General features: G+C 42.5%; 1 protein-coding gene across 3 annotated transcripts in view; it reads left to right on the top strand.

Moving 5' to 3' along the window:
- Positions 1–1,398: 1,398 nt before the first annotated feature.
- Positions 1,399–20,718, top strand: part of LOC118390037 (collagen alpha-1(XXVI) chain-like) — a 65,047-nt gene continuing 45,727 nt past the window's right edge. The window contains exons 1-3 of one of the 3 annotated variants that reach the window (XM_052529854.1): positions 1,399–2,090; positions 2,826–2,948; positions 4,402–4,505. In XM_052529854.1, coding sequence (XP_052385814.1) covers positions 1,930–2,090; positions 2,826–2,948; positions 4,402–4,505 — 388 coding nt within the window. In that variant the 5' untranslated portion in view covers positions 1,399–1,929. The remainder of the gene's footprint in view (positions 2,091–2,825; positions 2,949–4,401; positions 4,506–20,718) is intronic. The other 2 variants (XM_035780178.2, XM_035780177.2) reach the window with 2 other exon arrangements.

Genomic DNA, 20,718 nt, shown 5'->3' with positions numbered 1-20,718 from the left:
TTTAAATGTATTTCTTTAATCCCAGGCCCCATCACCACAGGAGGCTTTTTAGTAGACCTTCATTGTAAATAAGAATTTGTTCTTACTGACTTGCCTAGTTAAATAAAGGTTAAATAAATATATACAATAAAAATATGATTCTGAATGTACAGTGCTACACCCACACCATTCCTATTCCTTCAAAGTAGACCATATAATGTTAATTTGCCCATCATCTACAGATACAATCTAAATGCGTTTCGGTCAAAGCTAAAATATGGATATTATTTATGTCGACCAAGTTGAAAACCTCATGTATTGTGTTAGGAAGGCTACATACTGTACATTCACCTGAGCTATATGAAACCCTGTGGAGATGAATAGATCATGTATTCATTGTAGTGGAGATCAGTATTCATTATAGTTGAAGTTGTCATGATACACTACAAAACACAAACACAGATTTGAACATAGAATTAAAATAGCCAGGGAGTTACACTAGTCCCGATACAGTTGGATTAAAATAGCCAGGGAGTTACACTAGTCCCGATACAGTTGGATTAAAATAGCCAGGGAGTTACACTAGTCCCGATACAGTTGGATTAAAATAGCCAGGGAGTTAATCTAGAGTCCCGATACAGTTGGATTAAAATAGCCAGGGAGTTAATCTAGAGTCCCGATACAGATTAAAATAGCCAGGGAGTTACACTAGTAAAGTTGGATTAAAATAGCCAGGAGTTAATCTAGAGTCCCGATACAGTTGGATTAAAATAGCCAGGGAGTTACACTAGTCCCGATACAGTTGGATTAAAATAGCCAGGGAGTTACACTAGTCCCGATACAGTTGGATTAAAATAGCCAGGGAGTTAATCTAGAGAGATTAAAATAGCCAGGGAGTTAATCTAGAGTCCGATACAGTTGGATTAAAATAGCCAGGGAGTTACACTAGTCCCGATACAGTTGGATTAAAATAGCCAGGGAGTTACACTAGTCCCGATACAGTTGGATTAAAATAGCCAGGGAGTTAATCTAGAGTCCCGATACAGTTGGATTAAAATAGCCAGGGAGTTACACTAGTCCCGATACAGTTGGATTAAAATAGCCAGGGAGTTACTCTAGAGTCTCGATACAGTTGCCCGTTGATGTAAAGTTTATCCATCACCATGGAGACTCGTTGATTCAGGCAACGCTTTTCATTCATGATGGGACACATGTGCTGTCTGAGATGTCCCGTCAGATAGCCAACTAATGGATAGAGTCAGATCCACAGTCCCATCCCCGATTTCATTGTTGGGGACAATTATACTACTTGTAATCTCTGTAACCCAGAAGTAAAACATGCCCACGGGAGATTATACTGGTTGTGAGTACTATGTAACAATGTGTAAATGCACTCTTACTCTAGGCCCCTACCTGCCTATACTAGTTCTTTCCTTCAGATCTATTGCTACTTTTTACACTTTTTGATCAATTAAACCGATATGATTTGCATCACTATTTGATTTGAATTTACGCACTTGTTAGTTTATGTTGGTGCCTCGTAAATTATGTATGGATAAGGTTTGATACGGCTTCCTATTCCATACATGTAAAACGAATAGCTAGCCTACCACTATATATTCTGTTGATGGTGGTGAACTTTATCCGTTCCACATTACTGAGCGGTAATAGGCTCTGCGCAAAAACGGCTGCATATAGCGCGCACGCTGCTGCAGACAGTATACATTCCCTCCAGAATTGGAAGGCAAACGCCTAACACGACGAAGGCAGGGACCAGGAGAACACTACAGAATGTCTCACGACGTTGCAGATTTATATGGAATTAATTTACTTTAATGACAAATTAGGACGCTATATTCGTTCCCTGCGGCTTTGCCTTCCCAAGACGTCCGTCTCCAAACTTTATACACTTCAAACTATCACTCGAAAGGAACCATAAATTCGCAGACAATGACAGCTTCAATAATTTTGAGCTTTCTCTGTATTTGGATGTGTTCACCCAGTCTGTCACAAGGGACCGGGTTTGTCTATCAGTTTCCAGGTGTGACATTGCAACGCATCCACACTGAACACACTGCTGGACCCCTTGCAGGCACCAACTCGGCTCGCAGGTAAGTGGACCTCAAGCAAATAAGTAGCCTAAATGAAAACCTAATGAAGTCACTCATGTATTCATCAGAATAGTTATTATGATTTCAAGTTGTTGTTCAAGGATAAACATGAAATAGAAATAGAAATATCTATTTTGTGGGGAGCTCTGAGTGGCGCAGGGGTCTAAGGCACAGCATCTCAGTGCTTGAGGCTTCACCACAGACACCCTGGTTCGATTCCAGGCTCTATCACAACCAGACATTATTGGGAGTACTATAGAGCTGTGCACAATTGGCCCAGCGTCGTGTAGGCGCTCATTGTAAATAACTGACTTACCTAGTTAAATAAAAAACAAGAAAGTAACCAAAAGTATATAACTTGCAATTCCTGCTATGAATAATGAAATTAAAAGCAGTACTGGCAATAATGAAACAAAGCATTAAGATGTGGCTCTGGTTTGATTTGGAATGAATTAATGGAGCAGACTACTTAGAAATTGCCCATTGTCTCTCAACACTAGTTTATGACAATATGAACACATTTATTTAATGTCTTACTAGATTTGTCCTGATATTCCAAACTTCTCAATTGACATAAGCGGACCTGCCAGAGAGTTTTCCTCAATAAAATAACAATTGCAATAAAAAATGCTTTATTACACACACACACACACACACACACACACACACACACACACACACACACACAGACACACACACGCTAAAACTCTGCCTCCCTGTGGTCTCCTTTGGTAGGAACTGGTGTCAGTACACAGTGTCGAAGACTGTGTCATGCCAAGTGCACAACGGGACGGAGACGCTAGTACAGCGAGTGTTTCAGAGTTGCCGGTGGCCAGGACCCTGTTCTAACCTCATCAGGTATGAATGGCATTCACTCACTCACCGCCACAGGCCCTTCATGCAGATTGATTGTCATGCAGCGGCAATTACAACCTCAGACATGAAGTGTTATGATTTCAGTGTTTTGCTGGGACCCATATTGAGTTTAGGGAATATCCACTCATGTCATCAAGCTAGATATAAATCATAATGGGTTGTAGTAGCGTATAAGGTAACAAACCATCTTGCTGAGCCAAAAGCTTTGGTGGCTACCATTTCCAGGTTGCCTTCAGGATAGCTATGGGTCAAGTGCCATTACATTTTGCTGCCACTACATTTTGGTGCCTTCAGATTCATAATTCTACATCTCCTGAAGACAAAGCATTCTTGAGGGAAAAGATCAGATCATTGATTCTGGTTTCAGTTCAGCTGGACAAGAGTCTGGCGGATGTTGCACAAGGGGTCATAATTATAATGTGTTTATATTATCCAGCTTTGACTACAGACAGTCTAATGACTGATAATTCACCCCCATTGAAATGCTCTTTATTAATTGTTTTGTTGGTCGAAGAAGGCAGATTTACTCCCTAGAACACCACGCAGGGCAGCAAGTCATACACCATTAAGGCATATGAATAGGATTTTTCCCATTCCCATTCCAGTATTCCCAGGTGTGCCATTGCTCCCAGAAAAGACACTGATGTAAGACCATAGCCGTTTATCATATACTGTAGATGTGTGTGATTTGTAACTGTGTGGTTGCATTCCATTGTTCTATGTCTTCCAGAAAGACTACTTTAATGGGCTCTGGGTATTCAGACATAGTGTTAAGCTTGGATCGACATTGTTATTTTATCCCTATGTTACAGATGAATTAAACATATTTTGATTTAGTCATTCCCAGTGTAAAGAGGTCAGTGTATTCTCTCCCTTGTAAAGGATTTGAATGACGTCTGTGAAGGTTTGTCCTACAGTAATGTTACTGACGTCAGTGTTAAGCACTCTAATGATGTCTGTGAAGGTTTGTCCTACAGTAATGTTACTGACATTAGTGTTAAGACCTCTAATGATGTCTGTGAAGGTTGTCCTACAGAAATGTTACTGACGTCCGTGTTAAGACCTCTAATGATGTCTGTGAAGGTTGTCCTACAGTAATGTTACTGACGTCCGTGTTAAGAACTCTAATGATGTCTGTGAAGGTTGTCCTACAGTAATGTTACTGACGTCAGTGTTAAGACCTCTAATGATGTCTGTGAAGGTTGTCCTACAGTAATGTTACTGACGTCCGTGTTAAGACCTCTAATGATGTCTGTGAAGGTTGTCCTACAGTAATGTTACTGACGTCCGTGTTAAGACCTCTAATGATGTCTGTGAAGGTTGTCCTACAGTAATGTTACTGATGTCAGTGTGAAGACCTCTAATGATGTCTGTGAAGTGAACACGTGCCCCAGTGCTACAGTGCTACCCGTCAGTGACTATCATCTTCTCTCAGTTACAGGACCCTTGTCCGGCCCATGTACAGGCTGACGTTTCGCCAGGTGACAGCACTGGAGTGGAGGTGCTGCCCAGGCTTCCTGGGAGACGACTGCAAAGAGGGTGAGTAGAGCACTGTACAGATGTAGGATCTTAATTTCATCACTTTTGATGCTGACCATTTTCCTGCAAATGTAGATGAGCTTCGTGATTTACATAAATTCACTAAAAGCCCACACTAACACATGGTTATATGAACAGTATTGCACTTTTCATGTAGCCTACTTTTGGCCAGCTAATTACCTAACCACTGATCAAGCAACATTATGGACTAAACGTTCAAATTCTGTTGCTGAGGATTATTTTGCTGTGTCAAATTAAGATCCTACATCTGTACCTGTGTCTGTCCGCCCGTCCTTCAGCCCGTTCGTCTGTCTATCTATCTGTCTACCTTTTAAACTCAGAGAGCTGGTGAGCTGGAGGTAGAAATACCCCAAGGGCACTGCAGTCAAAACAGTGGTCCCCTTGTGTACCTCATACATTCTTTAATCCTAAACTCCCTGCTATGTACTGTATGACATCAAAATCACAGGGTGAAAAACAATGGCCGATCATCACCCACTCATGCACTGTATTCTAGACTGGGCATTTTGTTTTTGTGGTTTGTTTAGTTAATTTAATCTCCTGACTGTGGTGTAATGAAGATAGGAATAGTCACTGAACCAGATTTTACTTACTTGTCCTCCCTCTTGGTTGGACTCACTGTTCTGCTTTTTCTTGGGACAATGTTCCTTATCGTAAGTTCACATCGGGCAAGGGGTTAATGGATCAAGACACAGTATTTCTTCTGTAACCGATATGGTGGTTCAGAGTTAATTTAATGGATTTTATTTTAACTTTATTTTTAAAGGGAGTCCAATTGAGACCAAGGTCTCTAATTTATGACTGGTGTCTAATACAGAGAACATGGCTCTGCTCCCCATTTCAGACTGGAGCTCTGTTCAACATAGGACTGGCGATGACCCTCCTTTGTGCTGACTCTGAGGAGTCAGAAGGAAAGCAATGTTATGAAGATGTGAAATGAGTGTTAATGGCAGAATTGTTTTTGCAGATACCAGTATAAAGTTGTAATGGGTCAAAGTCTAAATGAAGAATGTCCTCACAGGGGTTTCCACTTTTTGTGTCTATGTTATTCTCAAAGATTGTCTGTATGCATCGCTATCTATCTTTTCTATCTTGGTGTTCCACTGGCTACCACTGAGATCGCTATCTATCGTTTCTATCTTGGTGTTCCACTGGCTACCACTGAGTATGCTGCACTCTGATAGTGTACAATTGTAACAAAAACAATATGTTGTTGTCGTACTGTATTTGCAAGTCATTGTGCGGTTACACACATACACACACACACACACACACACACACACACACACACACACACACACACACACACACACACACACACACACACACACACACACACACACACACACACACACACACACACACACACACACACACACACACACACCATCTGGAGAGGGGCCTCTCACTGACTGGATGTGCTCTCTCTGTGAATGGGTAAACAGAGCCAGACTGTGGCGGTGTGGGGCGGCCCTCGGTATAGTGATCCCCCGGGGCCCTACTGGTCTGTTCTACTGGGGGTCCAGCCTTGTTTGGGATTTCAGGGGAAACCAAGGTCATACGCTCCATCTGTTGTTAATGTACCAATCCTCCCTACTCTCCCCTGTCTTCCCCATTCCCTCCATTACCCCCCCTACCCAAACTTTGCCACTCTCTACCTCTGTTATAGCAGATGTCTTCACAGACTAGGAACCCCAGGGATTGGATGTCTCAGGGCAGGAAGTTCAGCTCTATAACATGCACGCACGCACACACAAACGCACACACACACACCCTCTCACACAAGCAAATGGCTTCTCTGTCATTGGGAGATTTGTGTGCACTTCAAGCACTCATGAATTAGGATTCATCCCTGAGTCATGAACATCTGCTACTGGCCCGACCACCAAACATCTCCATCTCTGCAATCATTCACATGGCTGTGTACTCCACAGGTCTTATACGATAAGAGCGTCTGCTAAATGACTTAAATGTAATGTAATGTTATACTGTAGGATCTCAACCATGGCAATCAGATATCATATCATATTTTTCATGCATGACTTGATCTGTTTATTTTGGTGAAGAAAATTACTGCTAGTCAGAAAAAAACTAAGTTATCTGACTCAAAAATGTTCAAAGGTATAAAATGTCGGTCTGGAAAGCTCCAGTGTAGCCGTGTTGCAGTTTGAGGTGAGGGACCCTGGCAGCAGCACAATTTTGAGTTGTGTATTGTCGTCCTGTGGGAGAGATGGGAGAGTAGTCCTGTCAAGCTCAGTTGGTAGAGATTGGCATTTGCATTGCCAGGATTGTAGATTCAATTCCCGCTGGGGCCACCCATACGAAAATTTCACGATGGAGAAAAGTGTCTGCTAAATGGCATACTGTATACAGTGCCTTCAGAAAGTATTCATATCCCTTGACTTATTCGACATTTTGTTGTGTTACAGCCTGAATTCAAAATAGATTACATTTATTGATTTTTCTCACCCATCTACACACAATAACCCATAATGACAAAGTGGTTACAGCTATGAATCTTTCTGGGTAAGTCTCTAAGAGCTTTTCATACTTGGATTGTGTAACATTTGCCCATTATTCCTTTAAAAATTCTTCAAGCTCTGTCAAATGAATTGTTGATCATTCCTAGACAATCATTTTCAAGTCTTTCCATAGATTTTCAGGTAGATTTAAGTCAAAACTGTAACTCGACCACTCAGGAACATTCACTGTCTTCTTGTTAAGCAACACCAGTGTAGAATTGGCCTTGTGTTTTCGGTTATTGTCCTGCTGAAAGGTGAATTCATCTCCCAGTGTCTGGTGAAAAGCAGGCTGAACAGGGTTTTCCTCTAGGATTTTGCCTGTGCTTATCTCCATTCCGTTTCTTTTTTATCCTGAAAAACTCCCCAGTCCTTAACGATTACAAGCATATCATAGCACAATGCAGCCATGGTCGCTGCTTGAAAATATGGAGAGTGGTACTCAGTAATGTGTTGTATTGGATTTGCCCCAAACAAAACAAATGTTTTGCAGTATTACTTTAGTGCCAAGTTATCTGTAGAGGATTCCTTATTTTCACTCTGTCAATTAGGTTAGTATTGTGGAGTAACTACAATGTTATTGATCCATCCTCAGTTTTCTCCTATCACAGCCATTAAACTCTGTAACTGTTTTAAATTCACCATTGGTGAAATCCCTGAGCAGTGTCCTTCCTCTCCGGCAACTGACTTTGGAAGTACACCTGTATCTTTGTAGTGACCTGGTGTATTGACACACCATCCAAAGTGTATTTAGTAACTTCAACATACTCAAAGAGATATTCCATGTCTGCAGTTTTTATTTTTACCCATCTACCAATTGGTGCCCTTCTTTGTGAGGCATTGGATAACCTCCCTGGTCTTTGGTTGAATCTGTGTTTGAAATTCACTGCTCAGCTGAGGGACTGTAAAGTCCATGTGTGGGGTACAAAGATGAAGTAATCATTCAAAAATCATGTTAAACACTATTATTGCACACAGAGGGAGTCCATGCAACTTATTTTGTGACTTGTTAAGCACATTTTTACTCCTGAACTTATTTAGGCCATAACAAAGGGGTTGAATACTTACTGACTCGAAGACATTTCAGATTTTCATTATTTATTAATTTGGAAATATTTTGAAGAGATTAATTCCACTTTGACATTATGGGGTATTGTCTGTGTAGGCCAGTGACAAAAAAAGCTAAATTTATTCCATTTTAAATTCAGCATGTAACACAACAAAATGTGGAAAAAGTCAAGGGGTGTGAATACTTTCTAAAGGCAGTGTATAGGTATAAATCAACAGAGAAAGAGAGGAGATAGAGAGGAGATGGAAATGCAGAGACTAGAGATTTGTAACCTGTATGAACAGTATAATGTGTATTCCTGGAAAATGAGGCGTTGAAGCCATACACATTCACTGCACACATACCTGTTGCAAAACTCCATCGTGACTTGAAAAAGTGCAAAGAGCTGTTGAAGCAAAGCACCCCAGGGTCAGTGCTCAGGAGGCATTGATATCCCTGGATAGGCAAGCCACAGTTGCAGAAGTCATCCAACTTATGTGGCAATACCCACATGACTTCCCCATCTTCATCCCGAAAGCATTTGCTTCTGAGGTAAAGAAATGACATCATCTGGGAATAGGAGGTCTCTTCCCTCCCACTCTATCGACACAGTCGTTTCAGAGATTGTTCGCTCCCAGGGAGCATTACATTAATCGAAACCAGCGCATCCTTGTTGTTTCAGGCTCCGGGTTGTGATGCCTCAGGTTGTCGTCATGCGCTGGGCGGCTGGTGTGTCATCTGGCCTTGAAGCCTGCCTCCCTGTGTGTGTGTGTGTGTGTGTGTGTGTGGTAGTGCATGCACAGCTGCTGTACCCCATATTTCACTGGCCTATGGAAACAGCTGGTCAAGAGAAGAGTCATCACGATGAGTCATCTTTGGAACATTGAACAGGGAGAATATGATGGGACTTCATAAGCAAGTGTTCTCATGAACTTCCAGCAGGGCTGGCTCTATACTTTTTTTGTTTGTTTTTTTGTTGTTGAATTTTACCCCTTTTTCTCCCCAATTTCGAGGTATCCAATTGTTTTTAGTAGCTACTATCTTGTCTCATTGTTACAACTCCCGTACGGGCTCGGGAGAGACAAAGGTTGAAAGTCATGCGTCCTCTGATACACAACCAAGCCGCACTGCTTCTTAACACAGTGCGCATCCAACCCGGAAACCAGCCGCACCAATGTGTCGGAGGAAACACTGTGCACCTGGCAACCTTTGTTTGCGCGCACTGCGCCCGGCCCGCCACAGGAGTCGCTGGTGCGCGATGAGAGAAGGACATCCCTACCGGCCAAGCCCTCCCTAACCCAGACGACGCTAGGCCAGACGGTGCGTCGCCCCACGGACGACAGAGTCTGGGCGCGAACCCAGAGTCTCTGATGGCACAGCTGGCGCTGCAGTACTAAACAAGATTTGATTGGAGGACCCTCCACCTCACAGGAAAACATTATAGTGGCCCCCCGTCTTGATGGTGGACAGAAACATTTACATTTTATAGTTAATTTCCTGAAAATCTACACATTTTGCCATGGGGCGTAGAGAAAATGTTGCAGTTTTACTGAAAGTTTTCTGCGATTCTACAAATGTGTCCATGGAGCGTTGAGAAAACTTTAACATTTCATAACACATTTCATGCAATTCACTCATTTTGCCATGGGGTGGAGAGACATGTTTTCCGTTGTGATGCAAATTTCCTGCAATTCTGCATGACTTATGCCCTGTTAATATTATATCTGAGTGAAAATGACTGACGAAATCAATGGGGACCCCTGGCCCTGCATGCCAGTCAGTATTCGGCCATGATTGCTACAAGTTTAGACAGCTGGCTAGACTAACTACCAATAAAAAAATGGTTAGCTGACATGACAAATTGAGTGACTGTCAGTGACTTTGAAATTGCACCTGGTGTATTCTACGATGCTTACTCTCAATAGTAAGTTGAGACCCCAACAGAGTTCCTAAAATAAAGGAACTCAGGGGACCCTAAGCGGCCGTTTATGCCTGGAACCGGCCCTGACTGCCAGTCCATGTCAAGATGAGCATGTTGCAGGAACATGGTAATTGTCAGATTTTATAGGAAAGAAAGAAAAATATAGTTATATTGTGCCGAATTTTTAACGATAAGGTCGTCATTAGGTTGAGACACCTCAATTGCACTTTGTATCAAAGTGTCAGACTTTAACCAGTAGGAAAGGAAACAGTCTTTGTTGATGAATCAGACGATAGATGTATTACCCATGTTGCAATAAGAACTTGATGTTTGGAAGGGAAAAAGTTCAAAAGTTTGACCACACCTACTCATTCAAGGGTTTTTCTTTATTTTCACTATTCTACATTGTAGAATAATAGTGAACACCTCAAAACTATGAAATAACACATGGAATCTCAAAAAATATATTTTATATTTGAGATTCTCCCTTTGCCTTGATGACAGCTTTGCACACTCTTGGCATTCTCTCAACAAACTTCATGAGGTAGGGACCTGGAACGCATTTCAATTAAAAAGTGTGCATTGTTAACAGTTCATTTGTGGAATTTCTTTCCTTCTTAATGGATTTGAGCCAATCAGTTGTGTTTTGACAAGGTAAGGGTGGTACACAGAAGATAGCCCTATATGGTAAAATACCATATTAGTCCATATTATAGCAAGAACAGCTCAAATAAGCAAAGAGAAAAGACAGTCCATCATTACTTTAAGACATGAGGGTCAGTCAATCTGGAAAATGTCAAGAACTTTTAAAGTCTTTTCAAGGGTAGTCACAAAAACCATCAAGCGCTATGATGAAACTGGCTCTTATGAGGACTGCCACACAAAAGGAAGATCCAGAGTTACCTCTGCTGCAGAGGATAAGTTCATTAGAGTTACCAGCCTCAGAAATTGCATCCCAAATAAATGATTCACAGATTTCAAGTAACAAACACATCTCAACATCAACTGTTCAGAGGAGACTGTGTGAATCAGGTCTTCATGGTCAAATTGCTGGAAAAAAAATCACTAGTAAAGGACACCAATAATAAGAAGAGACTTGCTTGAGCCAAGAAATATGAGAAATGGACATTAGACTGGTGGAAATTTGTCCTTTGTTCTGCTGAGTCCAAATTTGAGATTTGTTGGTTCTTTGTGAGACGCAGAGAAGGTGAACGGATGATCTCCGCATGTGTGCTTCCCACCGCAAAGCATGGAGGAGGAGGTGTGATGGTGTGATGGTGTGGGGGTGCTTTGCTGGTGACGCTGTCGGTGATTCATTTACAATTCAAGGCACACTTAACCAGCATGGCTACCACAGCATTCTGCAGCCATATACCATCCCATCTGGTTTGCGCTTAGTGGGACTATCATTTGTTTTTCAACAGGACAATGACCCAACACACCTCCATGCTACGTAAAGGCTATTTGACCAAGAAGGAGAGTGATGGAGTGCTGCATCAGATGACCTGGCCTCCACAATCATCTGACCTCAACCCATTTGAGATTGTTTGGGATGAGTTGGACCGCTGAGTGAAGGAAAATCAGCCAACAAGTGCTCAGCATATGTGGGAACTACAAGACTGTAGAAAAACTTTCCAGGTGAAGCTGGTTGAGAGAATGCCAAGAGTGTGCAGAGCTGTCATCAATGCAAAGGATGGCTACTTTGAAGAATCTAAAATATATTTTGATTTGTTTAAAACTTTTTTTGGTTACTACATGGTTACTATATGTGTTATTTCATAGTTTGATTTCTTCACTATTATTCTACAATGTATAACATAATATTTTTTACTAAGAAAAATCTTTTGAATGAGTAGGTGAAAGAAATTAGCATTGGGTCTGTAATATTTCACTTGACTGTTTTTTTTCTGGCTTTCATGACAGGGGCTTGAGAACGCTGCCACAATCATTTGCTTTCCTTCTCTAAAACCAAGGCTTTGTGGTGAATTGTTATTTGAATTTACAGTGCCTTCAGAAAGTATAAGTGAAGGGGTATATATACTTTCTGAAGGCACTGTAAATGATGACAGGTTCCTTGAATCCATAGTAGGGAACAAGGTGATTACTTTCCTCCAGTGCATCATCAATTATCCACATCTCCCTACTCAACAAGCAAAGGAAGCAAATCATCCCCATAGTGAGAGTCTGAACTTTAGAAAAACCAAGCAAGTGTGCATCTGAGGACACTAAGAATAGAGACCTAACATGCTAAAATGATTAATCTACAAGTACCCATAAACATTTTTATTGTTATTCCAGGAGCACAACTATTGTCAGGAGAGTCTAAGAATGTACTGTAAACTATTCCAGACACCCCAAAACACCCTTCAAACAGACATGTGGCTCATTTATAAACAACTAAGGCTCTGACCTGGCTGACTTGAAGCACGTCGTCAGTTAAAGGATGGGAGCTTATGAGGTGAGCCATTGGCATGGCTCTGAACTGCATCTGTCTGTCTGTGTTTTGCTCCGAGTGGCAGCAGATCTGACTTATGGAGGGCTGGTTTTCCAGCCTGGAATTCGTTTGTCAACAGAAGGAATGAGACCCAGAAAAACCCACCACAGCCTTTGTTGTGACCAAAGGAAGTATTTGGATGATACGTCTTTGAAAGAGGGGTCCCCTTACTTTTACAGCATGGCTTGAGAACATCTGGCCACTTCTTGGATTAAATGATTCATCATCTAAAGCGGAATCACTTAGTTTAAGGTGTTTTCTACTTTCTTTGATGCTGTGTCTTCATTCCCACCCCATGTGGACAGCAAAGATATTGAAGAGGGAGCGCAGTAATTTTTCATACTTTTCCTATTCTATTTTATTGCGACTTTATGTCAAAGCGTGTATTTTGAGTGAACCGTCCCTTGAAAGTGGAAGCAAGCAGAGAAAGCAATGTTCTGTGATTGTCTGCAGGCTCCAGGCACTTATCTGTGTGTTTGGTAAAATATTTGGACAGACTGAGCCCCCTTGGGACGCGGGTTGGTTTTCTCAGAGGGAGCCCCTCTCCCAGACACAGCTTGGGTTACAGTGACCAGATTTCAGCAGTGGAGCTGGAGCTGCTCTCACAGAAATATGCCAACCGCTTTGTTTTGATTCACGTCCTGCTAACTTAACCTCCCCCACCCACCACTCCCATCCACAGACTGTAAGGCAGTGCGATATCCCTGGGAAACACCCGTAATAGACTTCTCTCAATGTCATTCAGTGGTATGAGTCAGTAGCTTGAATTCCAGGTGCAACCAAATACCCCTTACACTGACAAAGTACTGGCTAATTTAATGATGTATCATGGTAGAAACGTGGTCATGTATGTAACAGAATGATATTTGTATAGTAGCTAACTAAGTGAAATTGTACACAAATCACTGGCTCGGGCAATATAGTGACTGTCAGATACAGTGCCTTCAGTAAGTATTCATACCCTTTAACTTATTCCACATTTTGTTGTTACAACCTGAATTCAAAATGGATGAAATAGATTTTTTATCCACCCATCCACACAATACCCCATAATGACAAAGTGGGAAAAAAATGTTTATTCATTTTTGCAAATTTATTGAAAATAACATACAGAAATATCAATTGACATAAGTGGGTTATTCGATAAACTAGGGTTTATCTAATAATTTTATCATGTCATTACATTAAGATATAAGGGGGGATCATGCAGAGGGAGCCCCTCTCCCATACTGTAGCTGTATTCAATAACATTCACAAGTTGATTTAAAACCTACAGCTTTAGTCCAGACTTCTCTCACCAGTCGGCACAGCGCGATTCAAACCAGAGCAAATCTGACTCATTTTTCTCCATATCTAGGATTCCTACCGCAAGCTCTGAACCTTTTTTTTCTCACCTGGATCATCGCAGCTAGCTAGCTGCTATCTGAGTGGCCACTCCTGGCTAATGTCTCTGTCCCTAAGAAATAACAAATTAGCCTGGAGCTAGCCTTGCTAGGCCCATCTGCTAGCCTGCTAGTCACAGCCCGCTAGCTGTCTAGAGCACATCGGACTATTAGCTTAAGAGACCCATCGGACAAATTCTTTGGCCACTATACCTAATTTAACAATTGGCCTGGTTTACCACACAGAGCCCTGCTGATACGTCTGCCGACATCACAGCACGAGGTGGCCACAACAGTCTTTCTTCTGTCGCGACGTCCCTCAAAGGCACTTCTGCTAGCTTGCTAGCCCCAGCCCGCTAGCTGCCTGAAGCCACTCACTGGACTCCTATGATCACTTGGCTACGCATGCCTCTCCCTAACATCAATATGCCTTGTCCATTGCTGTTTTAGTTAGTAATTATTGCCTTATTTCACTCTAGCCTCTAGCCCTGCTCAATACACTTTAGTTCCACCTCCCACACATGCGGTGACATCACCTGGTTTAAATGATATTTACATAGACAATATCTCTTTCATCGTCACTCTATGCACAGGTTTACCCCCACTGTATTCACATCCTACCATACCTTTCTCTGTACATTATGCCTTGAATCTATTCTACCGTGCCCAGAAATCTGCTCCTTTTACTCTCTCTTCTGAACATACTAGACGGCCAGTTCTTTTAGCCTTTAGCCGTACCCTTATCCTACTCGTCCTCTATTCCTGGTGATGTGGATGTTAATCCAGACCCTGCAGTGCCTAGCTCCACTCCCAGGCACTCTCATTTGTTGACTTCTGTAACCGTAAAAGCCATGCATGTTAACATTAGAAGCCTCCTCCCTTAGTTTGTTTTATTCACTGCCCTAGCACACTCCAACCTGGATGTCCTAGCCGTGTCTGAATCCTGGCTTAGGAAGACCACCAAAAACCCTGAAATTTCCATTTCTAACTATAACATTTCCCGACAAGATAGAACTGCCAAAGGGGGCCGAGTTGCAATCTACTGCAGGGACAGCCTGCAGAGTTCTATCTTACTCTTCGGGTCTGTGCCCAAACAATTTGAGCACAGAGCACAGGCCGCTTGCTTTAGACCACCTTCTGCCCCCAGCTGTGCCCTGGACGCCATATGCGAATTTATTGCCCCCCATCTATCTTCAGAGCTCGTACAGTTATGTGACCTTAACTTGGACATGCTTAACACCCCGGCCATCCAACAATCTAAGCTTGATGCTCTCAATCTCACACAAATTATCAATGAACCCACCAGGTACAACCCCAAATCCGTAAACACGGGCACCCTCATAGATATCATCCTAACCAACCTGCCCTAACCAAGATCCCTAAAGACTGGAAAGCTGCCACGGTCATCCCCCTCTTCAAAGGGGAGACACTCTAGACCCAAACTGCTACAGGCCTATATCTATCCTACCCTGCCTTTCTAAGGTATTCGAAAGCCAAGTTAACAAAAAGATCACCGACCATTTGGAATACCACCATACCTTCTTCGTTATGCAATCTGGTTTCCGAGCTGGTCATGGGTGCACCACGCTCAAGGTCCTAAACGATATCATAACCACCATCGATAAAAGACAATACTGTGCAGCCATATTCATCAACCTGGCCAAGGCTTTCGATTCTGTCAATCACCACATCCTTATCGACAGACTCAACAGCCTTGGTTTCTCAAATGACTGCCTCGCCTGGTTCACCAACTACTTCTCTGACAGAGTTCAGTGTGTCAAATCGGAGGGCCTGTTGTCTGGACCTCTGGCACTCTCTATGGATGTGTCACAGGGTTCAATCCTTGGGCCAACTCTTTTCTCTGTATACATCAATGACGTCGCTCTTGCTGCTGGTGATTCTCTGATCCACCTCTACGCAGACGACACCATTCTGTATACTTCTGGCCCTTCTGTGGACACTGTGTTAACTAACCTCCAGACAAGTTTTCAATGCCATACAACTCCTTCCGTGGCTTCCAACTGCTCTTAAATGCAAGCAAACTAAATGCATGCTCTTCAACCGATCGCTGCCCACACCTACCCACCCTTCCAGCATCACTACTCACTCTCACTACTACTCTGTTCTCAACTAGCCTACCTGGTTGAATAAAGGTGAAATATATATTTTTAAATAAAATACTTTTATCTTTCATTCTTAGCATTATTCTTTTTAAACTGCACTGTTGGTTAGGGGCTTGTAAGTAAGCATTTCACTGTTGTATTCGGCGCATGCAAATTAATAACTTCACCATGTTCAAAGGGATATTCAAGTCCATGCAGTTTACTGTTACTTGTTCAGCAAACTTATTTAGTCTTGCCATAACAAAGGGTTTGAATACTTATTGACTCAAGACATTTCAGCTTTCGTTTTTTTATTCAGTTATTCAATTCCACTTTGACATTATGGGGTATTGTGTGTAGGCCCGTGACAGAAAATCTCAATATAATACATTTTAAATGCAGGCTATAACACAACAACATTTTGAAAAAGTCAAGGTTATAATGTTGAATCAGTCAGCCGCTTTACATTTAAAAAATTGCTATTGACCCCATTTGAGTCAGAATTAATGTCTTTGCGTTGATGAATTTCAGCCAGTCTCGTAAGATATGATCAAATGTACTTGTGGGAAACAAAGGTGTCTTTTTCAATGTTTGCTTAACTTTTGGAAATATGTCTGCTAACATTTTTTGAAGTGGTCAAAGTGCCTGGAATAATTGCATCCATATGGAGCTGAACAGGATGGCATGACCTGCCCTCGTCACTGAGGAACTGGCCTGTCAAAAGGTGGCTAAGGGGGTGAGGAAGAGAGGAATATGAGTTACGAGAGGGAGAGAAAGAAAGAATAGGGATGACACTGTAATGGAGCAAGGTAAAAAGACCCTCAAGTTATGGCCCTGGTCCAAATCCGATAGTTCAGGCATACATGATATGTAGGGTCTGTCTGCCAGTGTTGGGATGGATGGGTGGGAGGCACCTTGACCCTGGAGTTCCTCTCAAATCTGAGATGAGTGGGTCACTGTGGCCATGACCTCAAGTTAATCCTCCCAGTGGGTTGTCACCAGTACCTCTTGGACGGTGGCTAAAGTTTATGTTTTTTTTATTCAACAGGATTTATTTAGTTATGGGTATCACCCCCTGACACACTTCAACTATGGACTGGGAAAAATTGCTCAAAGTATCTTTTAAGCACACAAAATAGTAAACAGCGCAATGTCAGCTGATTATTTCCAAGTCAGGGACATCTTCTTGTTTTCTCTTGAAGGTTTAGATTTGAATTGGAGGCCAGACAAACATAACTGTTAATATATTGACTCTGTCTGTGTACAGTCGTGGCCAAAAGTTTTGAGAATGACACACATATTAATGTTCACAAAGTCTGCTGCCTCAGTTTGTATGATGGCAATTTGCATATACTCCAGAATGTTATGAAGAGTGGTCAGATGAATTGCAATTAATTGCAAAGTCCCTCTTCCCAGACAAATGAACTGAATCCCCAAAAAACATTTCCACTACATTTCAGTCCTGCCACAAAAGGACCATCATGTCAGTGATTCTCTCATTAAAATAGGTGTGAGTGGTGACGAGGACAAGGCTGGAGATCACTCTGTCATGCTGATTGAGTTCGAATAACAGACTGGAAGCTTCAAAAGGAGGGTGGTGCTTGGAATCATTGTTCTTCCTCTGTCAACCATGGTTACCTGCAAGGAAACACGTGCCGTCATCATTGCTTTGCACAAAAAGGGCTTCACAGGCAAAGATATTGCTGCCAGTAAGATTGCACCTAAATCAACCATTGATCGGATTATAAAGAACTTCAATGAGAGTAGCTCAATTGTTGTGAAGAAGGCTTCAGGGAGCCCAAGAAAGTTCAGCATGCTCCAGGACCGTCTCCTAAAGTTGATTCAGCTGTGGGATCGGGGCACCACCAGTACAGAGCTTGCTCAGGAATGGCAGCAGGCAGGTGTGAGTGCATCTACATGAACAGTGAGGCGAAGACTTTTGGAGGATGGACTGGTGTCAAGTTGGGCAGCAAAGAAGCCACTTCTCTACAGGAAAAACATCAGGGACAGACTGATATTCTGCAAAAGGTACAGGGATTGGACTGCTGAGGACTCTGAATCCCCTTTCCGATTGTTTGGGCATCCGGAAAAAAGCAAGGTGAGCGCTACCATCAGTCCTGTGTCATGCCAACAGTAAAGCATCCCGAGACCATTCATGTGTGGGGTCTGATGAATAATGCCTTTTCCAGCATGATGGAGCACCTTGCCATAAGGCAAAAGTGATAACTAAGTGGCTCGGGGAACAAAACATCAATCTTTTGGGTCCATGGCCAGGAAACTCCCCAGACCTTAATCCCATTGAGAACTTGTGGTCAATCCTCAAGAGGCGGGTGGACAAACAAAAACCCACAAATTCTGACAAACTCCAAGCATTGATTATGAAAGAATGGGCTGCTATCAGTCAGGATGTGGCCCAGAAGTGAATTGACAGCATGCCAAGGTGGATTGCAGAGTTCTTGAAAAAGAAGGGTCAACACTGCAAATATTGACTGTTTGCATCAACTTCATGTAATTGTCAATAAAAGCCTTTGACACTTATGAAATGCTTGTAATTATACTTCAGTATTCCATAGTAACATCTGACAAAAATATCTAAAGACACTGAAGCAGCAAACTTTGTGTACACTAGGTAAGGACCATTTGACAATTACTTCCATCTGATCGACCTTTCGCTAAGCATATATTACATTGCAGACAAGAGGAACTAAATGACTCCAAGTGCATTCATTGTGTTCAGTATGTGCTTTCTGTGTTTTCGTCTTTGTGTGAATTATATCATGGTCTGTAGTATATCCTTCCTCTCTTCTTCCCCCTCTTTGTTTCTCTCTGTCCTGATCCCATCTTCTCATCTTCCCTCTGGCTAAGTGGACCAGTAAGAGCTGAATATGGGAGTCAGTTCAGTCATAACCAGACTGTTAATCTGTCTGTGTGCTGGGGAGTTCCCAGACAGCAGTCCATGTAAGCCAGCTCACTGCTCTCACTGCTCATTATGACTTTATGGCCAATGACGCATTCTGTCAATGCAGGGTCTGTCTGCAGACCTCACATCCACAGGCACAGATTGTCAGTGACAGCATCCCCACAGCCCCTGCATCCCTGCCATACCATCCCAGCCTCCACTCACCGCTATTGTATTGACTGGCTCCATAAATCAAACAGCGGATAAAGTCCGACTACATTTGTTTAAATTGCCACTTAACTCAGTTTGTTGCACACCCGAGTCTCTCACGAGATTGTTTGGGCAGCTGGGAAAAAGTATGCTAACAAAGCTGGAGCCTGAGTCTCTGTCTGTGGTAATAACCAGTGGGGATGGTATCCCATTATAAAGCAATAAATCTGAGGCAGAACATTGTCAGTAGGTTTAGAGATTGCCTGTGGCGAGTCTCCTGTGTTGCTACAGCATGGCTCCTCCTGCCAAAAGAAGGAGGCATCCCTGAGCACTTACAGGACCGTGCAGTCATGGTCACTGGTTTCTCCTCACTTGTCTTTATCGGAAAAGGTAGTCTTATGAAAACCATTTGGAAAAAGGGCTTGCTTGTAAGGATGACCCATGGAGAGTTGGTCAGCTCCAGCCCTCAAACAGCCCCAGGCAGGCCACTTCCTCCTCAATGCCATAAGAGACCAACATGGACATCTGACACCAGCAGATCCCATCTTTACCAATTAACTCCTTTTAACTCTCTGATCACAGACAAGCCTATCAAGAGGTTATCATCACTTTAAACCACAATGACTGTAAGCAGTAGTTTTTGTGAGATACACGGATCATCAACTCTAAATGTGTGTGTTTTGTTGAAAAACTGCTGTCTGCTGTTTTAGTTGCTGATGGGGTTTTAATGGAGTTCTCCAGCAGTGATCTTAGGGTGTGTTGTAGATAGAACCAGGCAGTGTTTATGTAAGGTCCAGATTAGCTCTTCCATCCCCTCTTGTTGTGAGACTGGAGGGTAAATCCCATCACTGGGGGCCTGGTTCTCATTTCCCCTTCCACCATGATTCCCCCTCCCTCCCTCACCTTCCGACACAGCCTTTTTGATGCCTATCTCTGGCGGGATATTTTGTAGTCTTTATCTAAAACAGTAATGGGGCTGTAGTTAAAGAGTTCAACTGGGGCTGTGCCAGGACATTCCCAGTGCTCCTCATTGCCCATGTGCTCTGCCAGGTATCCATCCACCCCTGGTGTTGCTTTGTGAACTCTGTCTTTTCAATGTATTTCACCTGTGTTTTATGGCTTTGAGTCATTTTCTATTGCTATTCCTATGTTGAGTGATTGTATACGTGGAAGCTTAAACAGTCAAAATGTATGATTACATTTCAAGGTGAACAAGGGTTTTCCCCTCAAGGTAATTAGAAGTGAATGATAACTCTGTCATGAAACCCAGATCTACATATGTTCAGTCCCCATTGTTGTTTTTCAGGTCAATGTGTTTAATGGTTTTGGCAAACAGACTTCCCAAGACTGGATCATGTTAGGTTGCATTGGCTCATGTCGAACCATACATTTCTCTGTAGTTTAGGCACATGTACAGCCACATACATTTGGGTGTATGAGTTAAAATGAAGAGACGTGTTTGTCTGGTATTGTGGTTTCAGTGGAGATTTGTTTGTAGTTCATTAATGCACTCCAGATGGAACATGGTTAACTCACACACCCTTTCACCTTGCCTGCGAGATCTGGCATGAAAACTCTGTTTCTGTTTGTCCTCAAGTGTATTGATTATGATGCTGA

Source organism: Oncorhynchus keta, chromosome 11 (assembly GCF_023373465.1).
Source record: "Oncorhynchus keta strain PuntledgeMale-10-30-2019 chromosome 11, Oket_V2, whole genome shotgun sequence".
In the NCBI taxonomy this organism is placed as follows: domain Eukaryota; kingdom Metazoa; phylum Chordata; class Actinopteri; order Salmoniformes; family Salmonidae; genus Oncorhynchus; species Oncorhynchus keta.
This window is presented reverse-complemented; position numbering and strand designations above follow the sequence as displayed.